At 45.6% G+C, this 24,654-nt stretch overlaps 1 protein-coding gene across 1 annotated transcript in view; it reads right to left on the bottom strand.

The window, feature by feature from the left end:
* Positions 1 to 24,356, bottom strand: part of SCPEP1 (serine carboxypeptidase 1) — a 40,374-nt gene extending 16,018 nt beyond the window's left edge. The window contains exons 1-7 of the mRNA XM_048492225.1: positions 24,162 to 24,356; positions 18,180 to 18,325; positions 8,679 to 8,768; positions 7,498 to 7,653; positions 5,454 to 5,528; positions 4,139 to 4,211; positions 1,356 to 1,393 (exon numbers count right to left, since the gene is read on the bottom strand). Of these exons, the coding sequence (XP_048348182.1) occupies positions 1,356 to 1,393; positions 4,139 to 4,211; positions 5,454 to 5,528; positions 7,498 to 7,653; positions 8,679 to 8,768; positions 18,180 to 18,325; positions 24,162 to 24,240 (657 nt within the window). The 5' untranslated portion in view covers positions 24,241 to 24,356. The remainder of the gene's footprint in view (positions 1 to 1,355; positions 1,394 to 4,138; positions 4,212 to 5,453; positions 5,529 to 7,497; positions 7,654 to 8,678; positions 8,769 to 18,179; positions 18,326 to 24,161) is intronic.
* Positions 24,357 to 24,654: the final 298 nt, after the last annotated feature.

Raw genomic sequence — 24,654 nt, 5'->3', positions numbered from 1 at the left:
TGTTGTTGACTACGTGTAGCAATCACTTGCAGAAGAAATTTGGCAGTCTTTTTCAATATCTGTTTTTTACTGTTTAGAAGTAGGGCAATTCCAGAATTGGCTGAGCGAATTAGTGCTTTATTAAATGTAGCTTGTGGTAGCCAATATCTGATTCTTACATATTTAGGACAGAAGATTATACGAGCAAGAGTCTCTACTTGATTTAAACAGTATGAGCAGAATCTTTCATTGAATGACAGAGGTGTAGCTACAAGGGAGCCGGGGGATGCGCATTGTATCGGGCTCGCCCCTGGGGGGGAGGGGGCAGCAAAAATTTCAGGTTTGTTTTTTGTATTTTTTGGTGTTTTTCAGTTTTGGGCCTGCAGGGGGCGCAGTTTTTAGGCTAGCAGCACCAACATTTCAGGGAGTTTTCGGGGGACTCTCCTGATGATACCACCCAAGTTAGGTGAGGTTTGGTTCAGGAGGTCCAAAGTTATAGACTCCCAAAGGGGGTGCCCCCATCCCCCCATTGTTTCCAGTGGGAGCAATAGGAGATGGGGGCTACACCTTTGAGAGTCCATAACTTTGGACCCCCTAAACCAGGGGTAGGGAACCTGCGGCTCTCCAGATGTTCAGGAACTACAATTCCCATCAACCTCTGTCAGCATGGCCAATTGGCCATGCTGGTAAGGCACTGATGGGAATTATGAATCTGGAAAACTGGAGTTACCTAAAACCAAACTTCACCAAACTTGGCTGGTATCATCAGGATAGTCCCCTAAAGATACCCTGAAATGTTTATGCTGCTAGCCTAAAAACTGCACCCCCTGCAGGCCACAAACTGAAAAACACTAAAACATACAAAAAAACAAACAAACTGGGGGGGGGGGCAGCAAAACTCAGATTTTGCACCGGGCTCCATTTTCCCTAGCTACGCCTCTGTTGAATGGTATAGAAAGTTGTCGTCCCTCCTCTGCTGCTGACAGAAACACACTGCACCTAGCTCAAGTTAGAGCCCATCTTTGCCTAAAATCCAATACTAGATTGATATAATGTGCCAACTGCTGATATGTTGGTACTATATTACAATATAGAAGAGAACACGATCTGTTTGCCGATGCTAAAAGTAGCTGTTGTTCCTGTTCCAGTAATCTTATTTTTAAGTATACTGAAGTTCTCACTCGAATTAAGCATGTAAAATGCTTCCAATGAAAAACCTAAAGATTTCATCATGTTGATAATATTGGACCACCATTTAGAGATCATCAAATCAGACGTCGCAGATTGAATCAAACTGTTCTCCTCCATATTAAAACAGAGTCTCAGCCAAAATGTCAAGGTTATTAACCAGGCCTTAGTGTTGAGGAAATACTTACAGTGCTATAAAGGTAAGGCCCCCAGGACAGCACAGAATCTAAGCAGAAAAAAATAAGGTTCTTTCAGAAACTTGCAGGATGCAGCATCTTCCTTGTACAACAATCAACTTTCTACAAATAAGCACAATCAACCAATCAGGTTTCCCCCAGCAAGTGCTTCGTTCAAACAAACTGGAGCCCATGTGCCTGTATCAAAGCACAGGTTGCTTACAGATAAGGGTTGGGAGAATTTTGCGCTGCTGCAGTTGTACTATGTAAGCCGAATAGTGTAGTATGCCAAGAAGATAATCTTCTGGGGGGTGGGGGGGGAAGGGAGTTCCAAGAGAAAAGAATGGCACTGCTGTCACAAGCTTCATATTCATCATACTATCTTTGCCAGGCCAGGTTATTGCCCCTTTACTTGACACACCATATCCTAGCCATGGTGATCTGTGACATTTACCTCTGGATTAGACTACTGTAACTCGCTCTAAGCTGGGCTGCCCTTGAGACTGACCCAGAAACTCCAGTTGGTTCAAAATGCCGTTCTTGGGTCCTTGCAGGGACTCCGTGGCATGAGCACATTTACCAGTGGAGTACCAAGCCAAATTCAAGGTTTTGGTTATAACCTCCAAAGCTCTGTGCAGTCTGTGACCTGTGCGACCGCCTCTCTACATACACCCCCAAGAGAGCGCTTCACTCCACGAATAACAACTGGTTGGTGATACCTGCCCCCCAAAAGATCTGGCTGTCCTTGACCGGCCTGAAGGGACACTCTGTCGAATGGGATCCCGAGTCCTGTGAGACTTGTCTCATTTCTGCAGGGCCTGTAAGATGGAGCAATTCCGCCAGGCCTATGGTTGACAGCACTCTCCCTCATCAATTGGCCTCCCTGACCCTATTCCTCTTTCTTTTCCCTTTTTGTCTTATTATTTCCCTTCATTTCACTAGCTATACTCTGTTTCACATAAAGATGTTAGTCTGGACAGTTGAGGTACAACATTCAAGAAAACTGAATGAAGAAGAAGAAGAGTTTGGATTTTTATTCCCTCTTTCTCTCCTATAGGAGACTCAAGGGGGCTTACAATCTCCTTTCCCTTCCCCCTCACAACAAACACCCTGTGAGGTGGGTGGGGCTGAGAGAGCTCCGAAAAGCTGTGACTAGCCCAAGGTCACCCAACTGGCATGTGTTGGAGTGCACAAGCTAATCTGGTACCCCAGATAAGCCTCCATAGCTCAAGCAGCAGAGCTGGGAATCAAACCCGGTTCCTCCAGATCAGAGTGCACCTGCTCTTAGCCACTTCGCCACTGCTGCTAATGCTTCTGCATTAGAAAAATTGAATGCTTCCGCAGAGTCCCAATATGAGACTTATCATTCACTTTTACACAATGCTTTTGTCAAATCCATTCTTTTGTGCATTACTAAACATGGTACTTTGATACAAGAGCATTTGTGCCAAAATGTAGTTTTGCTATCAAACGAATGGAGGGGGAGGGAATGGGGCCAGGTAGGCACTAAAACCCAGGCGGAGCAGTCTACAACAAAGGAGGTCCGGCATGTTTTGTTCTGCGGCGGAGAAATATATAACCCTACTAACTGTGAAACAGAGTATATCTCTCGGAACTGCTGTGAAGGTAAAGCTAAGCAGAGAGCTATATACACCGTTCTTCAAAGAAAGAGTGTGAGAAAACTAGAACGACTAGATATAGTTGCAATTTTGCTCCCGTTCCCACACAATTTAGTCAGGGAACAGATTTTAAAACACAAGGGCTTTACAACAAAGGAAAGCAAATATTTTGGGCCATTCCTCCAAGAGTGAAACATCACCTGCCACTAAATTAACTCACTGAGGCCCCTTCCGCATTGTAGGAGTTGACCTTAGATCAACTTGGGTCTGATCCGAGTCCTCCGCACAGACGTAGTGTCGGACTCGTGTCTGACTCGACTCACCCCCCTCTCGCCGTTGAATTTCTGAGCTCGACTGGGGAGTTGAGTCGACTGGCGGACTCGGGTTGCACTCGAGCTGAAGCCGGCCGAGTGCGGAATCCGTCGCCTCGACTCTGTCAGCCAGCCAATCACAGCTCAGTATTTTGCCCATGCGCAGAACAGGAGACTCGTGGTGGCAGTGAGAAGCTTTGGGCATGCGCAGAAAGGGAGACTCGTCCCAATCAGAATGCAGCACGGGAAGGTGGTCCCGCCCTCTGAGCTTGGCTCCGGAGACACGAGTCAGCTTCTGTGCGGAGAAACGGGAGGACTCGAGCTCAGGTAATGACTCCGCCAACACGAGTCGAACCTGAGTCGCCTCATGTGTCCGGAAGCGGCCTGAGAGAAGGCTCAGAGCCTCTACTCATATAAGTTGCATGCTTCTGAAACAAATAGGAAGAAGGCTGGTGACAATAATTATATGCTTAACCTATAATTGAGGTGCCTCTGTATCCAGACTCTGATGATGCTCTCCCAACCATTCATTTTCATCTTCTCTGACACTTTTTCTTGGTTTAGAGAAAATGCTTCTTTGCGTTGGCGCCATCAAGTCAAGACTGACTTATAGCCACTCTGGAGGTGTGTTGCCCAACCAGATAGTAACATGGGCCGACCTTGCTTTGCTTCTGAGATCTGACGAGATCATTTATAGTACTCCGTTTATAGTACTTTACAGCATTTATAGTACTCAGTTAGCTGGATCTGGAGCACAACGTACTTTAAACCAAAATGGGATATTAGCTGAATCTTTGTGAAGCAAGAGCAAGAAAGATTGAAGCGGGTTATGGGTGAAAGACTCTCAAGACGCCTGTTTACATACCTAAAGGAGAAATCCAGGAATCGCCAAGAGCTACCCCAAGGAAATGGCACTTGATCGTCGCAGCTTGAATTGCCTTTCGAAACAAAGCCAAGAAGAGGAGTTGGTTTTTATACCCCACTTTTCTCTACCTTAAGTAGACAGAATTAGCTACGTGGACTGTTGATCAATGCAGGACAGCTGCATAGGTGACAATTGCATGAATGAATGTACGAATGTCTCTTTGAAACAAAAAATGAGAGACAGTCTGTCTGGCAAAGACAGGGAGAGGAAGTAACTTGCCAATTCAACATTCAAGTTGCCCAAGAATGAATATTAGCTGCAGAGCAAGGTTCTGCTTCCTGGTGAAGAAACTCCACTCCAAACACAACATCGTGGATCTTATTGCTCCTCTTGGCCAAGTACTGCCTGGTGAAAAAGGGCTCCTTGAGCTGAAGGAAGCAGCTAAACTTAACTGAGCCAAGTAGCAGGATTCTACCCCAGTGTCTGACCCATTATGCATGGAATGCTTACCTCGGGTCTCTTCACTGTGCAGTGGGGTTGTAGTGGAGTTTCCTTGCGTTTCTCAATTTACACGCTAGGAGGCACCTCACTGCCTGCTGCATGGCTTGCCTGTTGAACTCTCCCAGGTCTGTGCTGTTCCTGGTTCTCTTAACTCCGCCCATCAACTCATTCTTAAAGGCACACATCTCATCCCACCCAGTAATCACAAGATAGCTGGCTTTGTTAAACCCCTTTCAATAACTGTTATGTTGACATTGTAGCCCCTTTCCAAAAATAATCTCCCACAATGAAAGAGGCAAAGCAATTCTCTTGACCACGCTCTGCTGAACAAGGGGAACATGTCCTAATACTTATATTCTCTCCCCGCCTCCACACACACACACACTTTTTGTCGCTGTCGCTGCCGTAGAAGAGGCTTGTTATTATTTTGACAGATCTAATATGGTACAAATGTTCAAAGCTGAAATAAAGTTTAAGGATGTCCTGATCACTGAGGAAGGTGGAAGTAGAGCAGAGGAGGAAGGGTGGAGCCAAAAAGGCAAAGACTAAAACAGGGCCATTTCTTCTGTCTTCCCTGCATAGCAGGGGAAAAGATTGTTCTTTGCCTACTCTGACAGCAGAGATTATGGGATCTGCCATGCAGTGAGCATGAGAGGGAAAGGTATCCATAACAGAAGCTCTGTCACAAAAAGAATCGCCCTTCAAGGCTGGGCAGAGCACCAATGTATATTCAGCCACTGTCTGCAAACATACACATAGTGGCAAATTACCAAGCAACAGTCCATTCTCCTTAGCAGGAAAGGATTTCTTTTACCTTATGAAGCTCCAAAGCAATGGCGGCCGCCATTTTCCCACCGTAAGATTCTGAAAAAATGTAGAAGGGGATTGTCTGCAAGGGAAGCCACACAAAGGCTTTGACTGTTGTGTATTTTGTTCATTCTCTTCCACCCACCAGTTAAACCTTCATCAGTTTTCTTCCACAAAACAAAATAATCTAATTCTAAATTTAAACAAAACAAAATAATCGAACTATTCTGAGGCCTGGCTGTAAGAGCAAGCATGGGGTGGGGAGGGAGTCATTTATTCTGAGGGAACAAACACCTCAAAACAGGACCCATTGTATACATTATGCCCGTATACATTATGCTCTTCAGATAGACTGCCACAAATGTGGAGAAACCAAGATCTAAAGGAGTGCTGGGCATTCCTCAGTCGTTTCCCCAGTACTGCTCAGAGATTTTTGGACTTTGAAGCACATTTCAATACCGCCCCCAGGACTAGAAGCATGACAACAAACATAAGTGCTATTTGGGTGGCAACTCTTTGGGACAGAATGGCATTGCACCCCACTTCCTGCTGCTCTAAGAGGTAGGATTGCCAGCTGAGAGTTGGGATATACAGCGGAACCTCGTTTTTCATTGGTAATCCATCCGAAAAGAATCGATGAAAACCGAGGCAAACTTTTCCATAGGAATCAATGTAAATCCAATTAATCTGTTCTAGGCACTCCAAAAAACATACCAAAAACACATTTTTTTTGGTGTGTAAACATAGTGTTTAATGCTGAAAACAGTAACAAACAATAACACTAGGACCAGCGTCAGAGCCAGTGGACCAATGTTGCACCAGAAAGCTGTCCAAAGAGGTCTGTTTCTGACGCCTCTTTTAAGATTTGTCTGAAATGGGGCAAGACATTGTCATTAAACAAGTTGCAGACATGGCCCGCAACAGCTTTGTCCGGGTGATTTTTCTCCACAAACCCCTGCACCTTACTGCAAATCGATGAAAACCGAGGCAAATCGATGAAAACTGAGACAAATTTTTCACTGAAAAAATTGATGAAAACCAAAGGCAATGAAAACCGAGGTTTCACTGTGCCTGGAAATTATGGGGGTGGACCCTGAGGACAGTGGGGTTTGAGGAGGGTCTTTGATGGAATATAATGCCACAGACATTCCAAAACAGCCATTTTCTCCAGATGAACTTATCTCAGTAGCATGGAGATCACTTGTAATTTCAGGAGATCTCCAGCCACCACCTGGAGGTTGGCAGCTCCAATGAAGGGCGGGAAAAGCACAAAAATATCCATATTTTATCTCAGTAAACATAAGAGGACACTTGGGGGGAGGAGGCAATGTTTGTGATAGCCAGAACACACAGTCCTGGGTTCAGACTGCAAAATTAAGTGGTAGATTCTAGTGACAGCAAATTCCAGCATAATGACACACTGTGTCCTGTTTGTAACATATGGATGGTCCCAGGCAGGGGATGACTGGAAGAACATGATACAGCATTCTTGCTGGGCCTGACCGGGATGGGAGACCTTCTTACGCCCCTTCCGCACATGCAGAATAATGCACTTTCAATCCACTTTCGCAATTGTTTGCAAGTGGATTTTGCTATTCCGCACAGCAAAAGCCAGCTGCAAAGTGCATTGAAAGTGGTTTGAAAGTGCAGTATTCTGCATGTGTGGAAAGGGCGTCAGAATTGCCTTGAGTCCCACAAGGAAAAAAAGAATAAGAGGTGTTTGGATTTATACCCCATTTTTCTCAACTGCACGGAGTCGCAAAGTGACTCACAAACTCCTTCCCTTCTTCTCCCCACAACTGACACCTTGTGATTAGGTGGGGTTGATAGAGTTTGGAAGGTCACCCAGCAGGAATGTAGGAACGGGGAAACAAATCTGATTCACCAGATAAGAATCCGCTGCTCGTGTGGAGGAGCGAGGAATTACACCCGGTTCTCCAGATTACTGTCTGCTGCTCTTGACCACTACACCACGCTGGATCTAAACGCAACAAGGAACATTAAGCAATTCTTTATCAGGTAAGGAGAAGGGAGCAAATGGATACACTTACCTGGAACTCTGTCCTAGAACTGAAGAACTTTCTAAGAACAACCATCATATCCGACGTGACCATACACAGATCTGTGGCATACGCGCTGCTGTCATTAACATAGCTGTATCCAGTGCCCACAGGATTATCAATGAACAGCACACTTCCCGCCTGCAACTGCGCCACCAAAGGAAACAGGATCAGTCCTACTGGCAACACATGGCGCACCTAGGAGCTTAAAAGATTCCTTAGAAATAGAGCAAACCGTGGCTGTGTGTGGAGCCCAGACTCTTGCCACAAACAGACCGAGACCCTCCAAGGCTCCTATGAACTATTTAAAAAATAATAATTTTGCTGGTTTGTAAACGGGCTACCCCCAGAAGCTTTCCTGAAGCATCATTTAGGTCCGTGGTGGCGAACCTTTGGCACTCCAGATGTTATGGACTACAATTCCCATCAGCCCCTGCCAGCATGGCCAATTGGCCCTGCTGGCAGGGGCTGATGGGAATTGTAGTCCATAACATCTGGAGTGCCAAAGGTTCGTCACCACTGATTTAGGTTTTTAGAGGAGATTTTAAAAAATGCAAACACTGTATGTATATTTGGTGCTGGTATAATTGGACTTTCAAGGTTCCCTTCTCTGGAAATCTAACACAGCATCACAGACATTTAAGCAAAACAGAAAATAAAAAATGCAACATGAAGAACAGTAGTAAACACTTCCTCATGACATGCCTGAGTTCCTGTTATTGATAAAAGATCAAGACCAGTAAAAAGGAGGCAAGTTTGGTGGTCTAGCAGCACCTCTGGGGGGACAAAGTGGGAAAGATATAAAAAAGCATTATATGGACAAAGGCCCCTTCCACACATGCAGAATAATGCACTTTAAATCCACTTTCAATGCACTTTGCAGCTGGATTTTACTTTGCAGAGTAGAAAAATCCACTTGCAAATAATTGTGAAAGTGGATTGAAAGTGCATTATTCTGCATGTGCAGAAGAGGCCAAAGAGAAACAAACGAGAACAGTTTGCCAACTATGTATTGCCAACTATGCTAATCTGGGAGAGTCTTCCATTTAAATAGTTTACAGCATGATTTTTCACCTCCTCCTGGCTACTTACACGTTTATGGAAACAATGACGGTTAACTACTAGGAAACAGGGGAAAAGTTGAACACTCGAGTGATAGCCATGATACATACCCAAGTTGTCCTTCGTGGTTTTAGATCAGTGTCTACAGGGCCAATCTCTTCAAAGTTTCCGTATCCACAGCCGGAAGCCCCTGGGCCTCCCTATGAAAGAAGGCAGATGAGAAAATAGATAGAATCAGAAACTCTGCATAGTTTTTGCACACTTGCTTGCCATTATACTTCCCTTGAAAAACATGCTAGGGTCTTAGAGAGCAAGGTTAGGGCTGAAAGGGGATTTCATCTCAGCAGGGGCGTAATGCCCATTGGGCAAGGTGGGCAGCTGCCCAGGGCACCACCTTGTGGGGGGGCATCAAAATGCAGGGTTCGTTTTTGGGTATTTTAGTGGTTTTCCATTTTTGGCCTGCAGGGGGGTGCAGTTTTTTAGGCTAGTGGCACCAAAATTTCAGAGTATCATCAGGAGACTGTCCTTATGCGATCCCTCAAGTTTGGTGCAGTTTGATTCAGGGGGGCCAAAGTTATGGACCCTCAAAACTGAAGCCCCCATCTCCTATTAGCTCCCATTGGAAACAATAGGGGATGGGGCACCCCCTTTGGGAGTCCATAACTTTTGACTCCTTGAACCAAACCTCACCAAACTTGGGGGGTAGCATAAGGTCTGTCTCCTAATGATACACTGAAATTTTGGTGCTGATATGTCTAAAAATGCACCCCCCAAATGCCTGTCTGGTGCAAAAAAAAAAAAGAGGTAATTAGAGTGGTGGAGTGGCTGCCCATGGAGGGGGGGGGGATCCAACTCAGGTTTTGCCCAGGGCTACAGTTTGCCTCGTTACGCCCCTGCATCTCAGAAATCCCTGAAACCGTGCAGAGAGCTACCCAAATCTTAGAATGACAGACCGCCCCCCCCCCCCAGGATGTTTACAATTGCATGCAGAGGCATAGCTACCATGGGACAGGGGGTGCGCATCGCACCAGGCATGCGCCTGGGGGAGGCAGCAAAATGTATTTTTGATATTTTTAGTGTTTTTACTTTGTTGTCCAGGCAGGGGGCGCAGTGTTTAGGATAGTGGCACCAAAATTTCAGGATATCGTCCAGTGACACTCCTGCTGATACCAGCCAAGTTTGATGAAGTTTGGTTTGGGAGGTCCAAAGTTATGCTCCCATCTCCCATTGTTTCCAATGGGAGCTAATAGCAGATGGGGCTACCCTTTTGAGGGTCCATAACTTTGGACCCCCTTAACCAAACTTCACCAAACCTGTGAGGTATCATCAGGAGAGTCTTCTAAAAATACCGTGAAATTTTGATGCTGCTAAGCTAAAACTACTCCTACGGGCAAAAACTGAAAAACACTAAAATACAAAACTGAAAGCGAACATGGGGGGCAGCAAACCTCCAATTTTGCACCGGGTTCCATTTCCCCTAGCCTCTGATTGCATGCAAAACAAATTTCAGGAGTTGTAACTTTTCAGAATGCCTGTGCCAAGGTGGGGGAAGAGTCCCATTTTAAATTTTTGCTCATTGTGCAGCTATTTAGAAGTATAGTATCCCTTGCTTCTTCCCACCCCAAAAGAAAGCAGCCCTGGCCAATATGATAAAACCCAAAGCAACACATTTCCTTCTTCTAGCTGCAGATTTATTATCTTCCAAGCACTGATTGGCTGATAAGCCCTACAGCCATCTCAGGACCAATGACTGGGGCAGGCTGGGGTGATAAAACAGCCCCGGGAGCAAGCTGAGCCAAGGGTCCCCTGCAGCGCCAAGTAAAGCAGCCCCATAGGGACCCTTTGGTTTTGACTTGGGCTGGAGCAATGACAACAAATTGGTGAACTAAGGCCTGTGGTCAATGTCACCATGGCTCATATCTGAGCCAAGCAGTCCCTAAGGCGCGGCCACATCCCTAGAATCACTAGATTCAGCTTGTTCTTGATCACCAGTCTCCCATTGGGAACTTCCCCAGGAAGTTGAAGGGACAGTTCGTGCCAGTTCCCAACTTTCCAATTAGCTCCGTCCATTGTGCCTTCTAACAGTGTAGTTTGTAATAATCAGCAGGGATCATAATATTGTAACAATCAGCTGCAGGTCCAAAGAGGTACCCATTTCATTTTATGCTGCAAAAAGCTTCATCGGCCATCTGTGGCAGTTTAAGCCACTGTTACAAGCTGAAGCAGTTGGGGCCAGCTGAAAAACTGGCAACCAAGATACACCAAGTTTTCCATCACGACTTCTTATGCGTGCCTTGCACTCCCTTCTCTACTCTCCGTGTGTAGTCTCCTCTACTGGCATCTACTCCTCTACTCTCCGTGTGTAGTCTCCTCTACTTAGCTTTAAAAGGGGCTTGGACAGATTTATGGAGGAGAAGTCGATTTATGGCTACCAATCTTGATCCTCTTTGATCTGAGATTGCAAATGCCTTAACAGACCAGGTGACTGCGGGGCAACAGCCATGAAAGCGCCATTGCCTTTCGCTATCTTGCATATATGAGTTCCCCAATGGCACCTGGTGGAGCCTTTCACGCAGTAGCAGAGAGCTGGGCTAGATGGACTCTGGTCTGATCCAGCTGTCTTGTTCTTATGTGACATGAGTTGACAGCGTAGGCGCTGGAGCCAGGGAGTTCACGCAAAGAAAGAATGTATTGGCATTGATACAATTGAGGTATACAGCGCCAGCGGACAGAGCCTTAAAACTCGGCTTAGGTCCCTGTCCCTAAAGCAAGGAACATGCTTAACTGGATTTAAGCTTACTTATATTGTACATCTATAATACATTAATTAACCTCCATGGCTAGGTACACAGTCAAAGGAGTCACATGACTCTATATATATAGCTGATGCAACTACACATGCTTAGTCACATTCCCTTTGGCTTGACTGCCAACAGGAGTTACTGTAGTTAGTCCCTTCAGCCCAGGCAATTAAAGGGCAATCAAGGGTTTTGCCATGCAGCTGTTATACCTTCAGCTCCTGGACAACTTCTTCCCAGATGCTCTTGGCAGTAACCTACATCATCACATTTTGTTTATCACATTAACAGTTACATTTTACACATATATCAATTCAGTGTATGCCTTTACATTCCATAACATGGTTGACTCTACTTCTAGAGAGATGCATGTAAGTTATACCCAACAACTCTAAGCCTCTTTCCATGTTTCCTATAGAGGTTTTAATGGCTTGAGTCAGGATGTCTCGCCTCCTATTGTCCCTGTGAAGGTAGGAAGCTTGCCTCTATGAGTCCCATGGTTTCAGAACTTCCCATTTGTCTGATGTTTTGATAAGCGTGCTCCTATATATGCTTTGTTCTTGGTCTTAACAGATTAAGCCTTTAAGAGACTGTATACAGGATCCTTTGTGAGTCATTGAATAATATGCTTGGTTTTGTTCACCTTGAGACCCTAGGGTCTCTTTAAGCTGGTTCTAGACATACTCCATTGCGTAATGTCTAAAGAAGCACAACCTATTCCTGCGCTGTATCTGGCCTCACAGCTGCTTTATTGCTACTAGTTTTTTGCTTAAAATGATGCCCATAAAATGGGTACACCTAAACCATGTGAGGGTTATCCACGCCCACCCCGGTACAAGACATATTGTTCTCTTCTATTAAGCCAAAACTGCTATCTGGGTGTATATCCAGCAATGTTGGTAGTTTGGTATCTGGACACAGCAGTAAACCTTTAGACATAGTTGCATTAAAAGGTATTTCGAGTACCCTTTTTACCCCAGTATCCAGAAGTCTGTTTCAGTTGGTTTGTTGGCGTAGATCTACTGAAAGTGCGTTGGACGGCATGTGAAATATCTGGTCTGCTAATGGAAGCAAATATGCTGCAAAGACCTGATTACACTTCTGTAAGAGACTGGGTCATCGCATTCTTGTGTCCTGTCTAGTTCTTGGAAACCTACTACCATGGGGTTGCTTTGCTGAGTGAGTTAACCATTTGTGTGCCTCTCTCCAAGAGCTCTTTTATTTTACTCTCTTGGTGCAGTAATAAACCTCCTCAGCCCGGTTTATTACAAATTCCATTGACTTAGGTAGGATTTTTATTTCACCTAGATCCGCGCACTTTAATGTGTTTTACTGAAAGTCTGAAACACTTTTGTTCAGTTCCTTTTAGGTTTTCTGTTGAGTATTATGATGTCATCGGCCCACACCTACTAGGAGCGTTTCAGCACCTGGTTTCCCTGTTTCTATAGGCCTTACAGGAATCAAAGTAAACAACTTTGAAAGCAAAACCCTCTTTCACCAACAGGTCATCCTAAATGGTTTCCTCCACGCATATGTGCTGGGATTGTTTTAAAACCACAAAAGAGCAATGCGTTTCAGTAACCAAACCTTTTGATTTGTTTTACACCTGTAAACCAGGTGGTGGTCTCATATATATTCCTCCTCATCCCACCTTTGCATTCCAGGTAAGAGCGGTACACACACATCTAGTTGCTTGGAGGGACATACCCTCCCTTTGTTCAGCAATAGCCAAACACAACCCATGATGGATTCATACCTAGCTGTAGCAGCATAGGTTTCAGTAAAAGATCCTCAGGAAAATTTTGTTTTGAAACCTCTTAGCTACTTCAATCTGTGGAAACTTTTAAAAGCGTTTCTACCATTAAGCTCACAAAGAAAGCTTTCTTTTATGAACCCATCTGGAGTCCAACAGAGTTCCTTTTCCTTTTGGCATATCAACCTCGAGTGAAAACTTATCTAGAGTCAATTAAAGATTTGAACTCTGAGTTCACTTAGCCTCAAAACCATCACAGCTTTTTGCTCCAACTTCATCCCTGTGCCAAAACCCTCTTGATAATTGTTTGGTTCAGACCATTCTATCGAGTATTTGTTTGTATGAAAGCATTCACGGCCTCCATTCCTCTGTTTTTTTCATTTTGTGTTGTGTGTGTCAGCATGCCCAAACCTCTGGGGTGGTTTCCCTTTAGTCACTGCGTGCAAGATCCTTTTTTAGGGAATTGGTTCTCTTTCTCCTTATCACTTCTCTCTCTCTTGGAGTCTGATTCAGCTTTAACAGGAACACATCTAGGACTTACGCCTTTGCACACTCTACCTCAAAAGAACTTTCAGTTACAGTTCTTCTTTTGTCTCATCTCTCTCTAAATAATAAGGGTTTATCAAAGCATATGGCAGGAATGACAGATGGACTCTTCTTGCTTAGGAAAGCAGGGGCGTCCTAGAATTGCTATACAGTCGGGGACCAACCAGAATGCTTCTCCAAAACTCCAGCACTTCTTGGAAAATAATTTCCTGAGCCATTTGGTAATAGAAACCTAGAAAGCCTTCATACCCGCTTCTGGACACTCCAGCCAAACTGAAGCCTTTGTGAGGAATTACTGCACCTTTACGTTTTCTTTTCTGTGGTGGCAAATAACAGAACATTGGGTGCATAAGAGACCAAAAGTATGAAGGTGGTCTCGCTTAGGTGCTTGCTTACGCATACAGCTTCCTGTCTGAGGAATGTCACTGGAGTGCTTAAGCTGAATAATCTGTTCATGACATGCGATGCATAGTAAGCCCACATGCCTCAGCCCAGAGACTATCCTTTTGCATTTCGAGTCTGGCATGGCACGAAGCTGTTTACCATTTGTTTCCAGTGCCACGCAATCTTTCTCTTCTGCTAAACCATTTTCCAGAATGCACATACATAGGCGTGGGACACTTTCAAGTCTATATCTATTCACCGTTTGTTTAGCCACTCAGTAAATTGGTTGCTTAGAAATTCTCCGGCACCATCATTCTGGATTGTTTTCACATCACATCCAAATTTTTTACAGGATACGCTTGTAGCGCCATACGTACTAAATGCGCGAAGGCTTCTACTCTTCTTTTTTGAAATAAGAGAAGATTTGAGAGAGGGCGGTGGCATCTACAATTACAATTGCAAGCAGCATATTTGGCACCCGATAGCTCATGGAAACACGCATACCGTTGTGCTATTGCTTTATATCGCCCGGTGCACCAAAGCGAAGAAAGGGTCCTTAGTTACCCTTGGGCTTTGTCTCTGCCACTTGGATCGCGCTTTTCACTTTCCCACTCAAAACACACTTTGCACTCTAGGAGCAGAAACAATCACATTTGGCCAAGTGCACACCACACACATTTGTGCTGTTTGTTTTGTAAATTACTTCGGAAGCTCCACATGCCCACATTTCCTGTGGAAGTTATTACACAATTAGCGCTGGGTGCAGTGGGGTCATTTACCCCACACACAGTAGTTGGAACACATCAAGCATGTCACAGGGGTAAGTTACTGTCCACAGTCAATTTTATAAAGGTCTGTTACTTAATACACCCTGTGCCACAATGTCCCCATCCCTGGCTATGGAGCACTTCCTATACCCGAGTAAAGAGGTACATACATACCCATCCAGTGCCAACCTGGACGCGTAATAGATCCAATAAGCCATACTTGGTATGTGTGTAACATCGCGTTCTGCTGGGGTAATCCCCATTTAGCTTGTAAAACACTCCTCTCCTTGGGACTGTACAGCAGCTGCAGGAGCTGTCAGCAAGAGCTCACCTCTCAATATCCGGGTGGGTCCTCTCTTCTTCTGCAGCCGAACTTGCCCTTGCTATACTATATGTTCTGTAGGACCCACGGTGTCAAAGCCACGTAGATTTTGGTGCTTAGGTATCAGCGTTACCAGAAGCAGCTTCCTCTTCCCGGGTCCCTCTGCACAGGCCTGTTGCTGGCGTCTAGGTCGCTGTAAGCCTCCTCGGGCTGGCAATTCCTCGTGAGTTGGTTGGTTGCTCCCACAGGTGTAACATTCATGCGAACAGCGATGGCCTCTGCCGACTCTTGTCACCTCGGGTCGCTGCTGATGCTATTTGTTGTTCACTGGAGGCTGAGGGTAGGCACGTAAATCCCTTTTGCCTCCCCTTCCATTCAAAAAAGCCTCCCACGGGACACATAGTCCAATGTTAAATCATCCTCTGGCACACTCTTTGTAAAGCCATCCACTAATGGAGTCCCATTATTGTGCCGTAGAGGAGGAAACAAAATCAAAGGCTTGCAGATTGGCTTATCAAAAGCCAAACCTCTATCGGGACAAGTCCAGCAAAAGAGAGTGCTCTCATTTGTTGCAGTGATGGGAAATCTACATTGCCTTCGTACAGCTTGAAGTGAGATTAAAGAGAGTCCTCACGCACTCAGAATTCAGTTTGGAGCCCGCTGTTTGTCCTCTGGTACGAAACTCTTTCAAGGGCAGTCCAACACCCCTAAAGCTGCTTGTTCTTATCTGCATGAGGAACACCCAATTGGCTGCTTTCCCACTGCTGGGAGCAATGGCTGCTCTGGCTCTCCCATCAGCCTCCCACCTCATCGTAAAGTGATCCATATCTGGAGGGCTTTCTTGTGCAGCTTTCCAGAGTCCTTCCCGGGGATGAGGAGTAGCATTTCATTTTCTCCCGCCATGAGGACGTAATTGGCTCCATTGAGCCTTTCAAAACAACAGTGCCCATGAGTAGGACCGATCGCTGACTACACCACTCTTCGGCCTCCGGCCCCACTGGGCGATGTTAGCATTTCACCAGAGGGTTGTAATATGAAGCGCCCTAAGCGGCAACTGGGCCCATGCCTGACATGAGTTGATACGGCGTGGTAGCAACTGAGCATATACAGAGTCTTGACGAAATAACCACTGGAGCCAGGGAGTTCCGCGCCAAAGAAAGAAATGTATTGGCACTTGATACAATATGCAGTTTACAGGGGATAATGAGGCCTTAGAAGCTTAGGTCCTGTCCCTGCAGCAAGGAACATAGCTTAACTGGAGTTAGACACTTGCTTATGCACTATAATACATTAATTAGCCTATGGCTGAGTAAGCAGTCAAAGGTCACATGACTCTTATATATAGCTGATGCAATCATGCTTAGTCATTCCCTTTGGCTGACTGCCAACAGGTTACTGTAGTTAGTCCTTCAGCAGGCAATTAAGGCAATCAAGGGTTTTGCCATGCAGCTGTTATACCTTCAGCTCCTGACATTATGTTCTTATGTTCATCATTTTGATTGCACGTGCTTTAGAGCAAACGACCATCTATTTGTATTGACGAAGGCTTGCACGGCTAGACTCAACTGGCTGTTGGGAACGAGCTGTGAGGCTGTGGTCTGGTAGGTTTTTTGGGCTGTAGCAAAAACTACCGGATCACAGCCACACAGCCCAGAAAGCCCACAACAGCCAGCTGTCTATTTCTTTTGTTGTTATTGCTTATGAGTTCTGTAAATTGCCATTTCTTTAATGAAGTTATTTTTCTGCAACTATTATGGGAAAGAATAAACGGATGGAACGCTGAACCCTACAGAATGATATACCAGGACCGGACTTGTCATTCTTTTCCCCAACTTTATGTTCTTATAAAGCAAAACAAAACAAAAAAACCCCCACTGTCCTATTTCGATCCAGGGTCGAATCCCCACTGAGAAAATGAATGTAGATACAACCCGGTTTGAAAAGAATCGGCACCTTTTCAACACGGTTTCCTGGTCCCCACCGCAGCTTGTGCCCCCCAAACGATCCTTGTTTCAAGCAACACAGCAGCAACGTAGGAACCCCCACTTTCGAGCGATCAAACGCGCAATCCGCTCAGGGGCTATCCCAGTGGTGGCGAACCTTTGGCACTCCAGATGTTATGGACTACAATTCCCATCAGCCCTGCCAGCATGGCCAATTGTCCATGCTGGCAGGGGCTGATGGGAATTGTAGTCCATAACATCTGGAGTGCCAAAGGTTCGCCACCACGGGGCTATCCTGATTGGCTGATGTGTTGTGTTGGGGCAGGAATGTTTTACGCAAAAATTTTAAAAAGGCTGCGCACGCATCGCGCAAAGTCCACTGCGACCTGATTAGATGGGCGGCTCCACATAACTCACAACAGCGGGAGATTCAACTCCCCTGATCCTCCCCATTGCTCCCCTCCGATCCGGATTCATCACAGTGTTTTTCAAAAGGTCCATTTTCAACTAGGTCCAGAAAAAACACGATAACCCGGACAAGGAGAGCCAGAACCGTGATCGCCAGGAAAGCAGTGAGGAGTTTTGCACCAAACCTGGATATTTTGCATGAGTATCATGCATCTAATCCTCAGTGGGGATTCGACCCAGATCATAATTGGCACAAAGGATGAATCCAGGATAGATTCACCGCACTTTCCTTTGCAGCTTGCACACGTATTGAAACTCGGGGTGGAAAACAAAGGGAATAAGCAGTTTTATTGACCTATGCCTACCCCGCTTTATGGCTTTTAAGCTTTTATTCTCCTTTAGTATTTATGCTTTTATCCTATTTCCTTTACATTTCCATACCTTTTTGTGTTTCCAATCTCCTATTACTGGTAGGTTGTTGTTTTTTGCCCTTTTAGATATATATTTACTGTTTTAATATGCCTGATCCTTTTGTTTTATTCTAATCATCTCATGCTGATCCCTGACTGTAATAAAGATTGTTTGATTGAAGTACAACATTCTACTTTTTAAGATCAGCCCTGGCGGCTAGCTCTCTAGACAGCTGCAAAATGAGGACAGCATCATTTTAAAAAAAACACACCAACTCACTTGAAGCCATAGGATAAGAGGAAGCTCCGTGAAATTCTTGGCAGGGTTGTCCGCATAGTACAGCCACCAGAACATGCTTGCGTTGCTTCTGACGGGGACATACCCCCAGTCTTGCTTTGGTTCTTTTGGGTCCTTTAGGAATAAGCCTAAAAGGAATAACAATAGAAGTGTAGGGAACCCATAATTTGGCCACAAATGAACATGCTTTTGAGGAATGCCGTACAGGGGAGAAGAAAACTGTTCTCTTCTCCACAAATGGCACCCCAGCATTTACCTCATGAGCGGGCTCTTGAGGAAAACCCATACAGGGGAGAAGAAAACTGTTCTCTTCTCCATAAATGGTACCCCAGCATTTACCTCACGAACGGGCTCTTGGGGAAAGCCCATACAGGGGAGAAGAAAACTGCTCTCTTCTCCACAAATGGTACCCCAGCATTTACCTCATAAGCTTACTCTTGAGGAAATCCCATACAGAGGAGAAGGAAACTGCTCTTGTCACCATAAATGGCACCCCGGAATTTTCCTCATCCTACTCCCTTAAGGAGGCTTCATAAGGCTCAAAGCTCAAGATGTCTCCAGAACTGCCTTGCGAGATGCATAGCATAGCATAGTGAAGGTATAGTTGCCATCCCTTCCTCATGTCAAATAGGTTATGCTTTGAATATCTTCACGACAGGCAGTAATTGGACAAGCACAATGCTTCCCACCTAAGGTTGCCAATCTCCAGGTCAGACCAGGAGATCTTCTGAAACTACAACTGGCCTTAAGATCAGTTTCCTTATGGTGGCAAACCACCCTATAAACAAAGTCTGCCAAGTAAGCGTCACCCTATGGGTCAGTAATGACCCAGTGACGTCACCCCACGGATCGGTAATAATCCAGTGCTTGCACAGGGGACTACCTTTATGGAACACTTATCTATGTGTTAGTGTTATTCCTCTCTTCTAAGATTGTAAGGGGGTGGCCTAAGAGGAGACTATGGGGGCTAAGATTGTTTAATTGAACTTCATTGGCCAGACTTCTGAATCCACTGGAAAAGCAACCAACCAGAGATTCACAATCACATCTTCGGTCTAACCCTCTGCCCAATCACAGCTCCCTTTTCCACCTCCCAATTGCTAAGAAGGAGGAGGAGTTTGGATTTATACCGCTTTGAGACTCCTTAAAGGTAGGGAAACATGAGGACCTTTCTCGTACCTTTAAGGAGTCTCAAAGCACCTTCCCTTCTTCTCCCCACACCAGACACCTTGTGAGGTAGGTGGGGCTGACAGAGCTCTGAGAGAACGGTGACCGGCCCAAGGTTACCCAGCAAACTTCATGTGGGGAATCAAATTTGGTTCACCAGATAAGAGTCTGCAGCAGTGGCGTAGGAGGTTAAGAGCTTGTGTATCTAATCTGGAGGAACCGGGTTTGATTCCCAGCTTTGCCGCCTGAGCTGTGGAGGCTTATCTGGGGAATTCAGATTAGCCTGTGCACACCCACACAGCTGGGTGACCTTGGGCTAGTCACAGCTCTATGGAGCTCTCTCAGCCCCATTTACCTCACAGGGTGTTTGTTGTGAGGGGGGAAGGGCAAGGAGATTGTCAGCCCCTTTGAGTCTCCTGCAGGAGAGAAAGGGGGGATATAAATCCAAACTCTTCTTCTTCTCTCGTGTGGAGGAGCGCAGAATCAAACCTGGCTCTCCTAGTTAGAGTTCACTACTCTTAACCAATATACCAAACTGAGGCAGTGGAGGAAGCAGCTATGCACTCCTTGTAGTTCCACTGATACTCTCAGGTGCATAAGGGGGAGGCAATAGCTGTGGTTGGGGGTCTCTGAGCCAGTGTCTGGAAGACAGACCACAACTCAAGTTTCTCCTTCCAGACACACTGCTTCTGCAGGCAAGCAGGAAAAAGAGTCAGCATCATCGGGCTGAACTGCGTCTTCTGCCCAGATGCAGGTATGAAGAGGTACCCATCAGTGCTGGCCCCTGCCATTGGCACTGCCCTGGTGCCTTTCCTTCCTGGCAGGGGATGATGTGAATTGTAGTCCATGAGCATCTGGAGAGCCAAGTTTGCAGACCCCTTGTCTAGAAGATGAGATTCCAGTTGCGATAGTCTTCTTCTCATGTATCTAATCTGGAGGAACCGGGTTTGATTCCCAGCTCTGCCGCCTGAGCTGTGGAGGCTTATCTGGGGAATTCAGATTAGCCAGTACACTCCCACACAAGCTAGCTGTGTGACCTTGGGCTAGTCACAGTTCTTTGGAGCTCTCTCAGCCCCACCCACCTCACAGGGTGTTTGTTGTGAGGGGGGAAGGGCAAGGAGATTGTAAGCCCCTTTGAGTCTCCTACAGGAGAGAAAGGGGGGATATAAATCCAAACTCTTCTTCTTCTTGCAGGATGAGTTGTGCACTAGAATCCTCCCATTCTATAGGACTATAAAAGGTGGTATCTGGGTCACATATAAGCTGCCTAGCTATGTAGGGCAATAATAATAATGATAATGAAGAAGGAGGAGGAGGAGGAGGAGGAGGAGGAGGGAAGAGTTTGGACTTACATCCCGCCTTTCTCAAGCGGAAGGAGTCTCAAAGCAACCTACAAGCTCCTTTCCCTTCTTCTCCCCACAACAGACACCTTGTGAGGTAAGTGAGGCTAAGAGAGTTCTGAGAGAACTGTCACTAGCCCCAAGGCCAAAGAGAGAGAGAGAAAGAGAGAGGGAGTGTTGGATTTATACCCCACCTTTCTCTCACATCAGGAGACAAGGTGGCTTACAAATTCCTCTTCTTCTCCACGAGAGACACCTTGTGAGGTAGGTGGGGCTGAGCAAATTCTGATGGAACTGTGACCAGCCCAAGGTCACCCAGCAGGAATGTAGGAATGGGGAGACAAATCTGGTTCACCAAAAAAGAATCCATTGCTCATGTGGAGGAGTAAGGAATTCAACCCGGTTCTGCAGATGAGAATCCACCTGCTCTTAACCACTGCACCAGGTTTCTTGTGAGTTGCCCAGGAATTGGCTGGCACTTTACTGTTTCTATCATCAGGCAGGGATCTTGCCTGTATCTTTAGATCCTCTGCATCTTTCTTCCCTGCTCCCACAGCCTTATTCCCCCAAACAGAAAAGAAGGGCTGACAATGAGATGAGAGAAACAACCCAGACATTAAAGAGTCAGCAGAGAAGCAGAACAGCGTAGTGATTGGAGTGTTGCACAGAAGTAGCGTGAAGGAGATTCAAATCTGCACTTGCCATGAAAACTGACTGGGAGACCGTGGCCCATTGACACTCTCCCCAACCTACCCCACAGGGTTGTTGTGAGAAAAAGATTGGGAAGGGTAGGACCCTGAGTTCCTTGGCAGAAAAATGAGATTAAAAGGTGCCAAGATATAAACAAGTCTCCAGACTATATTCTGGAAATACAAGCCAGGAATAGTGGCATGTGCGGAAATCAATTCCTATGCAAAAGCCTTCCTGTTTCATGGGAGTTGCAAACGCAGTCTCCTATTGGTGTATTGTGAAAGATGTAGACGCAGCTCCCACAAGCTTATGCCAAAGTCGTCGGCTGAAATCAGCCTCACACCTACAGATGGGTGGAGAAGGAGTTACTCCCTATTGTATCATCACCTTTTCCCCTGCTGACCTTTCCCAGCTGCTTGGTGCTAGGCAATACTACACTTCCACCAAAGGGTAAATTATCCCTATTAAATTTCAATCTTTGTGCTATTAATTGTAAAACCCCTGTCATTAAAATAGAATAGTTATCTTAATGTATCTTAATATATCATTGAAGGCTTTCACGACTGGGATCAACTGGCTGTTGTAGGTTTTCCAGGATGTACGGCTGTGGCTTAATATTTTTTTGCTGCTAAAGTTTTGCCCACATCTATGGCTGGCATCTTCAGGGACACGTCATGGTCAGATGAGACTGCACCAGGGAAAGAAACACATCTCACGACAGCCAAGGGGAATAAAAAAGGAGTTAGAAACACATGAACTAGACTATGCAAATACTCAGATTTCTTTCTCCGTTTAGTTCCGTATTCAAATTATTTGGGCTGCAGGGTTTGATTAAAAAGTGAAGTGGGAAGACAGGATAACCATAGTTATTGTTTATTACGTTTATTAAATAATAACCAACCAAAAAGAAATAACTACACACATCCGCACGCCAAAATAAACTCCTAATGTTTAAAACTATCTATCTGGAGTTTTCTCTTCTTTTTTAAAATTCAGTCTCTGGTCTGAATTTCTGTGTCAACAGCAGACTCCCTCTTACACATAAAGGAATTCTAAGCACAGTTCTTCTTTTTAAAGGCAGCTTTGTAAGCATTGTGCATATGAATTTTTGGCAAATTGGGACTTGGATTGCTAAACATGTGGAAATGGGCGGCTGATGCTTTTCATTATATGGGGGCAAATCACATCACCTGGTAAATAACATCCCATTAAGTCTCTGTTGACAGGGCAAGACAGATTTTTCTGCCAGCCTCCTGTCAAACCAAATTCTTCCAAAGGCATGATTCTTGCAAGGTATCCACACAAATAATTTAAAATGACTAGCCATTCTTAGTTTCCTGCCAATATATAATCCTTCAAGGCTCAAAACTCACTTGGGTTTTCCAGCGGCTTAATAAATAAGATATTGCACCCACGCAATTAGTGCTTCTCTGGAGCAAGTAGGCGCTTTCCTCTTGCTGCGCTATAAATTACAAAGGCACTTCTGTTTCAGCAGTTACTAAAGTTGCCTCTGGATCGAAATCTAACCACATTACAGAAGCATCATTCAGCCACCTTTCTAGAATCAGATAAAAGCCTCTAGCTTCAACATTGATGTGCCAATCATGGGTTGCACCCAGACTTTGAAACAGTCGCCACTGGGAGACTGGCCATGCACCTACCCTATATGGTAAAGCTTTATGGTAAACCTTTGTTTTCGCCCAGACATTTGGCGAGTCTCCCTGGAAAGCCCCTCTACAGCTGCTGGTGTGAGGGGTGGAGGAGGGGGGGTTGGGTTGTTTTAATGTTGGGGTGTTGTGCGGTTTCCAGGCTGTATGGTTGCGTTCTAGTAGCATTTTCTCCTGAAGTTTTGCCTGCATCTGTGGCTGGCATCGTTCATAACCCTTTTAACAGCCCTGCAAAGTCGACTTATTAGTAGGACTAATAAAAGGAAACTCTTCTTCACACAATGTGTGATTGGCTTTTGGAATATGCTGCCACAGGAGGTGGTGATGGCCACTAACCTGGATAGCTTTAAAAAGGGCTCAGACAGATTTATGGAGGAGAACTCGATCTATGGCTACCAATCTTGATCCTCCTTGATCTGAGATTGAAAATGCCTTAGCAAACCAGGTGCTCAGGAGCAGCAGCAGCAGCAGGCCATTGCTTTCACATCCTGCATGTGAGCTCCCAAAGGCACCTGGTGGGCCACTGCGAGTAGCAGAGTGCTGGACTACATGGACTCTGGTCTGATCCAGCAGGCTTGCTCTTAAGTTCTTATGACGGATCAGCTTCCCTCCTATTAAAGAGGAAGGGACCCTGGTCTAAGCATAAGTGAGATTTAAACCAGGGATTCCCCATTTGTCAGTCTCAGGCATTGCTCCACATATTCAAGACCTCCAGGCTTTCTTTTTTTAATCGGGTCACCCAGAAGTGAGCGGAGGGAAGCAAAACCAAGCAGTAAATTTGACTAGCTGCCCCAGTTGCAAACGGGACCAGTCTCACCCTATATTTTGCCACTGGGGCACCGCCAAATAATGATCCAGTTCAGAGGCTGTTTTGCCAGGGAAACCAAACCAGCAAGAGAGATGCAAACTTCTGCTTTGAAAAGGGTAAGAAAAAAGCAAACTGCTTTTTCCACCCACCCCTTCTGGAGGAAGTGAAACTTAGTATCATGCACTTGAATGTATAATATCCAAACGAAGCGAGCCGTTCCGGGCTTTCCCCCAAGACTTTCTGCAGAGATCTGCTGCAGATCCCGAAATCTTAAATGTCCTCTAAGACCTACCTGAACTGAAAGCCACTAGAAAATGCAGCAGCAGCAGCGCAACCTCCAGCCTCTGCTTCGGCACCATTTCTGCAAACATTCAGGGAACTCCCGGTCGAAATCATATGACCCCGGTGTGTGCAGTCAGCTGCTTTTAAAAGACGGAAGTGGCGAGCAGGAGTTATTTAAAGGGACTGCCCTCTTTCCGTCTTGGCCCCAAACACAACCTACGGTTGCTTCTCTAAGGAGTGGCGCAGGGATCTGAATGAACATTTCGCGTTGCGAGCCGGGGGAGGGACATACAACAGAAATCTGGGGAAAGGGGACACCTTAAAAACTAGACCAACATTTATTTCGAGCTAAGTTCTGCAGATCAATACAGCATCAGTTTCATGCAGCCAGCCATGCAGGAGCAAGAACAAGGAAAGCCCATTCTGAGCACAGTGGTGGGAATTCTCCTTCCAAACTCCGCCAACTTTCTCCTCAGGCCTTAGAATATTCAGGCCTTAGAATA

Source organism: Sphaerodactylus townsendi, linkage group LG03 (assembly GCF_021028975.2).
Source record: "Sphaerodactylus townsendi isolate TG3544 linkage group LG03, MPM_Stown_v2.3, whole genome shotgun sequence".
NCBI lineage: Eukaryota > Metazoa > Chordata > Lepidosauria > Squamata > Sphaerodactylidae > Sphaerodactylus > Sphaerodactylus townsendi.
Note: the sequence above shows the minus strand (reverse complement) of the source record. Positions and strands in the feature narration are given on the sequence as shown.